The 8,565-nt window shown below is 36.9% G+C and overlaps 1 protein-coding gene across 1 annotated transcript in view; it reads left to right on the top strand.

Moving 5' to 3' along the window:
* The first annotated feature begins 218 nt into the window (after positions 1 to 218).
* Positions 219 to 8,565, top strand: part of LOC107598350 (glycine receptor subunit alphaZ1-like) — an 87,580-nt gene continuing 79,233 nt past the window's right edge. The window contains exon 1 of the mRNA XM_016289660.1: positions 219 to 1,033. Within this exon, the coding sequence (XP_016145146.1) occupies positions 987 to 1,033 (47 nt within the window). The 5' untranslated portion in view covers positions 219 to 986. The remainder of the gene's footprint in view (positions 1,034 to 8,565) is intronic.

Here is an 8,565-nt window from a genome sequence, read left to right as displayed (position 1 = left end):
TCCTTTGCGGTTTACAGTGAAATACTGTATACACATTTTACAGTATCTTACTGTACATATTACAGTATAATACTGTTCAAATTACAAAAATCAGTTACAGTGTACATATACTGCCCCAAAACAGCGTAGCCCTCAAAGTCCAACATATGGCAGTGCGCATCTCCAATCCGAGGAGGAGGCATTTGTCTGGAGTGCCATTCAGACCAATGACAGCAGCATGAGGGCGTGTGTTGAGAGTGTGTGAGGTGCTTTTTGAGTTTAGTAAATGACTGCAGCAAGAAATACTGTGCGGCTGAGGGGTTTATGAGCGATGGAACAGGCTCTGTGTGCCCAAATATCAACGTTTGGGCTTTTCCGACGAGGATTCAAGAAAAACCTTGAAACCTAAAATGAGCAGCGTCTCCTAACTGGACCAGACAATGGAAGTAGCTTCATGCAGCAATAACAATTCACCCCTGGGAAACAAGAACGCACTAAATCAGACTACCTCAGCCAGAGGTAGCTAAAACTAACGCGTGGCTCGAAAGCGGCACATTTCTTCATTGGGATGCGCGTAAAAAGGCGCGCGGAGGAAAAGAGCAGACGCGTATTTTCCCAATGACTTTGGAGACATTCCGGCGCTCCGAGGAGATATCGTGCATAGTTTCGGTTGCTTTGAATGTTTGCGATGGAGCGTCTTTGAATAGTCTTGCATCTAATGCTGCTATGGGTCGTCGGGAATGAACATCTGAATTGGTCTCATCGAGTTGTTTTTTCCACAACGCTGTTTCTTCCACCTGCAAATTCCGCAACCCGCGTGAAACAGGCGCTCCGCTTCACCTGCACAGCCTCTGTCGGGAAGATGACCAGCTCGTCTGCATGCTCTTGAGATTTGTTTGGCCTTTCTGGGAATCCGAAACAAGCAAAGGACGAATTGTTCACCTCAGAAGTGAGAGAAGAAGGAATTGTAGGGTGCAACTACATCCACTCATCTCCAACCTGACACAATGTTCGCACTCGGGATTTATTTGTGGGAAACTATTGTATTTTTCAGGTACGTATCGCGCTGTTTTGATGCAAGAGTGCTTGTTTCTTTTTTGTTTTACTCTAGCATGCTATTTGTTCTTTTGTTTCCTATGGATATAGGTGGTTTCTTTACTTTTGCTGAGAATGTTGTATTTAGGAAAATAGGTACGACCATTTCAAGTAGTAGTAATGATTGACTAGTTGGCCTGCTAATTCATCTACTGTAATCTCTTGTCTGCTAATTAAAAACAAACCAAGTCATAATTCCGTGTCATTCAGTTATCTGAGTCAGAATGGCAAGGATTCCCTTTAAAACAGGCTAAACAGCGAACACTAGTGGCCAATCGACGAATAGGAAGTTATCAACAGGCATTTGAAGGCAACTCACTGCCTGTAATGAATGGGGGGGGTAGTGTTATTAAAAAGGTTGTTTCAGCAGAATTATGTACAGATTTTAAAAAAAATAAATAGTCATTTCTGTCAATAATGTTCGCCATGCGCTGCTCAAATTGTCTTTTTGTCAACACTAGCGCAGTTATAATCAACTGTCTCCACGACAAAACAAAACACTAACATTATTTTTGTAATGTGTTTGTGATGTGTAAATCTATAATAATGTGTCAATCGTGATAAATAATGACAATATGTTTTGTTGGCGGTAGACAACGATCGGGAAGCTGTTGCTATGGTTACGTCATAGGAGCGGCGATTTCGAGCGTACATTTAGCGCGTGTTGCGAACTTTTGTTGTTGATGAAATATTATTTGAAAACGATGTTAAAATATATAATTATGTAAAAACAGTACCTACTTTTAATATCCAACCTTTTTCTTTGGGGGTCAAGTCTTAAAGGGTTAGTTCACCCAAAAAGGAAAATTCTATCATTAATTACTCGCCCTCATGTCGTTCTAAACCCGTAAGATCTTCGTTCATCTTCGGAACACAAATTAAGATATTTTTGATGAGTTCTGAGAGCTCTCTGACCCTCCCATAGACACAATGTAATTACCACGGTCAAGGTGCAGAAACGTAGCAAGGAGATCGGTAAAATAATCCATGTGACATCAGGGGTTCAACCGTAATTTTACGAAGCTACGAGAATACTTTTTGTGCGCAAAGAAAAGAAAACTCGTCTCCTCCGCGTCACCCTGGTGCTATTTTGGAGAATATCCACTGAATGTAAACAGCGTATGCTATTCTATGTCAGCTGCGTCACGCGTCACACGTGATTTGAACGAAAACAACGTATCCGCGTGACGGTAATTACATTGCTGTCTATGGGAGGGTCAGAGAGCTCTCAGAACTCATCAAAAATATCTTAATTTGTGTTCTGAAGATGAACGGAGGTCTTACGGGTATAGAACGACATGAGGGTGAGTAATTAATAGAGGTCGACCGATAGTGGATTTTGCCGATACCGATAGCTAGGTTGAACCACACTGGCCGATACCGATTAATTCAATTAGTTTAGTTTTAACTATTGATAGTTTAAAAATTGATACTGAACAAAACTGAAATAGTGCTTTATTAACAAAAACAGTACTGAAGCATACTAGTAGTAGTAGTAGTAAAAATAATAATAATAATAGTAAATGTTGAAATTAACACACTCTTACAAGGACCAATACTTACACAGCTTTCATTAATCTTAATGCTACAAATGGACTCTTATTTTAAAGTGTTACCATTTCATTTCAACAGTCATGCTTAAAGATGCACATCTTTAAATATATACACAAAGGCTATAGCATTAAAATTATATACATATGGATATTGTATGTATTTCAAGAATGAACAATTTGGCATGGATGAGTTTGAAGTTCGGTGTTTAAAAAACGGAGCAAACGTAAAGAGAAAGCGCAACCTATATTATAGCTCTATAAATTAAGCACACAGACTTTATTAGAGCCACAGAAAGACAAACGTTTCGCTGAAAATGCACAATACACAATTCATTATGTACATTAACAACGATTCGGGACCAATATAATTGTAATTTAAAGGAAAACTATGTGAATGGCGCTCTGTGGCGAGGCAGGATGTTCTGTCGGCTGCATTTAAATCCGCGTCTGAAGTTTCCCGCTCTGTTCAGCGTGCAGTATCACGTGTCTAAACAAATAGCACGTGCTGTCAGTGATTTCAACCACTAGAGGCCGCTCTCGCACTGTATAATGAGAGCAGACCCTTCTCAGCCGCTCCAGCAATGGACGCAACCTGGAAAACTATCGGCATGGATTTTTGTCGATAACCGATAGTTCCAGCGATCAACTATCGGTGCCGATTAATCGGCAAAACCGATACATCGGTCGACCTCTAGTAATTAATGACAGAATTCTCATTTTTGGGTGAACTAACCCTTTAATTATTGGGATAGAACCTCTTACCCTTAATAATTTGCACTCTAAATGAGGATATTATGGCAAATGTGTTGTGATTAAAAAATGTAATTCAATATTTATAATCGTTAAAATAGTATTTATTTATCCATCTATCATCCATTCTATCTGTCCATTTCTAATCCATTTCTATTCTATCTATCCATCATTTTCATTCATTAATTCAAGGAACAATGCATTAAATGACAGTTGTACAGCTGTATGACAAGAAAGTGTAGGCCTCTAAAAAATCTTACAGCATGTTTATGCAGATTTATTCATTATTACAGTTTAATTAAAAAGGAACACTTGATTTGATAGATGCAATTTCAGGCTCTTGGTTAATGGTCCACATACGGATTATTCTATCATAATGCTGATTATCTCAAATGTAAGAATCCTTTAACAATGACTGTATCACAAAAGGATTCACCTTATCTAGCCGGTGGTTTGCAGAAATAATTTTGCATTCTATGGCCAGTGTTTAGTTAATGAACTAGAATCAGGATATTGCAGTCTCAGCTCTTGCTGCTGAACTTTGCAGAGCCTGTTAATTGATATCTCTTTCCCCGTCTCAGCCTACACCCCAACCTCATTTCACATGCAGACTTATTACTAGACATTGAACACTGTCAATGCTAATGCCACTGACGAATACAAATTGTACACAAACATAATTTGCTCTATGAATTGCATCTCTCTAATTGATTTTCATATTAGCCTGCACTTTTTCCGTGCAGGAATTGTCACGTGAGAGGCTGCCGTTTGCATGTCACTGAGGCATAGCTATTAAAATACAGCACATGAATAAAGCAGACAGGATGTTATGTCATCACGCTAAAATACGCAGGTAAAGCCATGAATGGCTAATCCAATTAACGGCAGAGGCAGCGGCGTGCATGTAGTTTATATGCACTGTGAAAAACATGCTTCTTGTGGTAACATCTATATTAATTGGTTTAAGACAAAAACAAATAATCCCCCATTTAGCCTAACGAAAGCAACATATTAAAAAATAGCTACTTAAAATATTACAAGATATAAGAAGATTTGAGAAGATGTCCTAATAATACAAAATACTCTAAATTAATTTAATAATATACTATATATTATACTAAAAATATAATAATGTAATATTTACAATTAAAAATATAATACAATATTTAATATTCTAAAAAGACTAAAGAAACAAATTTCAGTACAAAATAAATAAAGTGAAATATGTATGTTATCAAATTTCATTAAAATAAAAATAAATAAATAAATGCTTGGTTTGTAGGTTATGTTCAAGCTGAGTCAAATATAAAATTAACCCAAGCAAGGGCTTCTCTTTGTAGTGCTGTGCCAGTGACGCTCTGTTCCCTGAATCATTTTTATTTTTATATAATTTTTTGTTTTTTACAGTGTCATCTCCTCTGGTTTGCATTAAGACCCAGATGTGCCCTGCACTCACTTTGAAAGTGTAGTTGCATTGTTTTGGGACATTACTGCATATTCTTTTTCTGTTAAATTGCTGCTAAAAGCTCAGCGATTAAAAATTGCACTTGCCTCAAGGGTTAATATCTGCTAATAGAGATTAGTATCAGAGTTTAGTTTTGGTCTCACTGGTAATTATATATGCACGGGTAATGACAGCATTGAAACAAGCAGATGCATATATGCTCTCAATTTTGTGCTCTGCTCTATAGCTTTTTACTGATTTTCCCATTAAAAGTGGAAGTAAATTAGAGGAAGGATGGGTAGCTCAATATCTGAAGATAAAGCCTGTAAATAGTCATTTCTGTAAACATTATTTTTACTCATAATGCATCATTAATAATCAAAGACAAGATCGTGCCACAAATAGCACTGACACGTCACTAGCCATACTCATTTTGATTTTGGATCCACCACCTTTTTTGTATTTATAGAGGTCTGTTTTATATGTGCAAAATATTTGAAGATCAAGTACTTTTGGGCATGTGTTCTCTTCTGTCCTTCAGTTCTGTAACCACACTGACAAATAAAGAGCGGCTTGAAAAAATGGCATTTTGGTGCCAGAGAGGCCTTTGATTTCTTGAGTGTTACAAGATCAATAAGGATTGTGCACATCAGTGGTCCTAAGAACATAATGAGCTACACTTAGGGCTAATGATTGGATGCTCACATTAAAGTATGCAGGTCTCTGGGTTGTTTGCATATATTTTCTGGCAGGATGCTCTGCTTTGGTTCCTGCTGCATCAGCAGAAGGATCAGGCCCTCTCCACTGCCATGGCCAGCATCGATCAAGGTTCATTTGTTCAGTGGTGCCTTGATTAGTGAAACCATTAATTACTAAAGACGCAGTCTAAAACTCACATTATGTATCCAGCTTACTCTGTCCTTTGTCAGCTATGGTTGCGATAAGATGGATATGCAAGGAAGCAAAACTAATAGAGACTGTATCCTCAGATTTCACACTCTCACAAAGATGTTTATGTAAAGAGTCTATAGTGACAGAGAATGGCTCTGGAAGAGACTCAGTAATCTGGCACGCTGTGACTAATCTTATTATGTTTGCATTGCAACATTTTACAGTAAACACAAAGGAATGTGTTTCTCACAATGAGCAAATTCACACGTTTTATTTATATTATATATATGTAAATATTTGACTTCAGTACAAAAAATAAATTGGGTCTGCTCTCTCCTTTTTTTGTTTTGGGTAAAATAGCTTTGGATTATAAAAACAGAAATACTGTGAAATATTACAATTTAAAATAACTTTTCTATTAGAATGCATTTTAAAATGTAATTTATTCCTGTGATACAAAGCCTTTATTCCACTAACATTTATTATTAGGGGTTCAAGCACGCAGCAAAATACAATAGAACCCATTATAATCAATACCAGTGTCTACACTGGATCCGGCGCGAGTCACGTTTATAACGTACTGACACAAAGTTCAAATGATTTGCAATACTTTGTCACGTCCAGTGTAGATACGATGTGATGGCAAAAACATGGCGAGTGTGAAGAAAAGAAAAGTGCGGAAAATAGATGATTCAAATGTGAATGGACTGAACAGTTTTGAGCGAGTGAGTGACTGATACCATCTTTGTTATGGAATACACGTGTTGGTTCGCAGTGAGTTCACAGTTTTAACGTACAAGTTTAGATACCTCAGATCTCGAAAATAAATTATTGTTGCTTTCACTATGGCTATAAAGACCAGTGGCGGCTCGTGGACTTTAAAATAGAGGAGGCACACTAATTGTATTGGCCTGGGGATCCCTGCCGATTATTATTATCATTATTATTTGCTTAATCATTTTAAAATGGCTTTTTTGGTTGCTTTTAGTCAGAAAACGTAAAGAAGACGACACACATACAGCAAGATAATATAATTTCACTTACCTGGCCTATCACTTGATGCAAACATCCATCCCTTCTTAAAAGTCTGTGTTAAAAGAGCCGACTGCTGTAATGTTAGCCTATATCCAGCTTAGTCGTGTTCTCCCTTTATTTTAAATTTGTATATATACTATTTGAATGACAGCTTGGTAAATCTGTTGGCAATCAAATATTCAATATCGCTACTCATAAGTACTTCATTATCAGCACAGCGGGAGACGTTCAATCTAATAGCACGTAATTTACGTCTCTGTGATGATTGGTTGATATACCAGAAGGGAGGCTAGCCTCCCCTGCCAGGTTTCTCAACACTCCTCAGCGCTGAAACCGAACACTCGATGCTGATTGGCAAATTTTTTTTAACAACGGAGGCACGAGAGCTCAGCTCTGCCCCGGCCTCCCCCTACCCTTCTCTGTCATTTAGCGGTTGTAATTACATCAGCAGATTCTTCTCAACACTCCTCAGCGCTGAAACCGAACACTCGATGCTGATTGTCAAATTTTTTTTAACAACGGAGGCACGAGAGCTCATAATTGTTTGAATAAAACAGACTACTGGGGAAAAAATCTGAATAGTTATCTTGTGACAATCTTGTGACTATTTTAACAAAAGCAACAATAATATAATAATATAAATGACAAGAAAGTGGCAAGATGAAAACCACTATTTTCTGTTTCAAACTTTCGCATAGCATCTTTAGGTTATAATAACATTAAAAATTCAAATCCAGATTTTGATTTTCAAAAATGTATTATAAAATTGTATTATTTTTTTTCCCAAAATGCAATAAATTCATGAAACTTTTTATTTTCTTCAAAATGCGATAAATACATTGAATCAATATAAAAGTTATTTTTCATATTGAAACTGTTGAAAATACACAACATAGTAAGTTGATCCACTTATGACAGCCTCTGAACTTGGTCAATACTAATCTTATATGCAGACACTGGACTAAAAATACATCCAATCAATCAGTCATCGCTGCCAAATTGAATTCAACGGGTCATCTTGTTAATGCTATAAATTAATTACAACAATAAAATAAAATTTCATCATGAACGTACATGAACAACATATTTGAACAACACATTAAACCACAGAAATTCCAAAATGACATTTCCCTTACATTCAACTTCCAAAAGTGCATTCATCTTTGCCATGTTACATTCATTTAGTTGCCTAGTGCTATACGCTGTATTAACAAAAACATTAATGGCATAAATAAAAACACACTGACAAGCTACGCAATATCGCGTTCATAATCGAATGTGACTCATCTGCGATTATGAACGCGATATAGCAGTGATCTACAGCTCTGTGTATTAAATGCCGCTCCATCTGAAAGCACGTGATGGAGATTTACTATTTACAGAACCGGCTTTACTGGCGAGATACGCACGACAATCACATGCAATTTATCATGCAGCCCTAAGTTTGTTTGTTGATCACAAAGTACAAAATAGATGAGGAAAACTAGGATGCCAGGTGTATTCAAAGCACCGCCATTACTGTCTACAGTGCGTGGAATGGTGCGCTGTGATTGGTTGAGTGGATATATCGCATTCTGCAGAGAAGGGAGACTGTCATTTGTCGCGGTTTGGAAAGAAAGGGAGAAAACATGACAGAATAACTCGGCGGATATTGCATTTTGCGTAAAACAAAAAATTTACTTTTCAATACCGACCAGATATAATACCGATTTTGGCGGAAACTCAATTTTTTATAAAATGGCGTTTATCACATTTTGGAACCAAACTCTTCATATATATATATATATATATATATATATATATACACTATATAGGTCA

This window comes from Sinocyclocheilus grahami, unplaced genomic scaffold, assembly GCF_001515645.1.
Source record: "Sinocyclocheilus grahami isolate Dianchi unplaced genomic scaffold, SAMN03320097.WGS_v1.1 scaffold250.1, whole genome shotgun sequence".
In the NCBI taxonomy this organism is placed as follows: domain Eukaryota; kingdom Metazoa; phylum Chordata; class Actinopteri; order Cypriniformes; family Cyprinidae; genus Sinocyclocheilus; species Sinocyclocheilus grahami.
The sequence above is the reverse complement of the archived record's forward strand: the minus strand, read 5'-3'. Positions and strand labels throughout refer to the sequence as shown.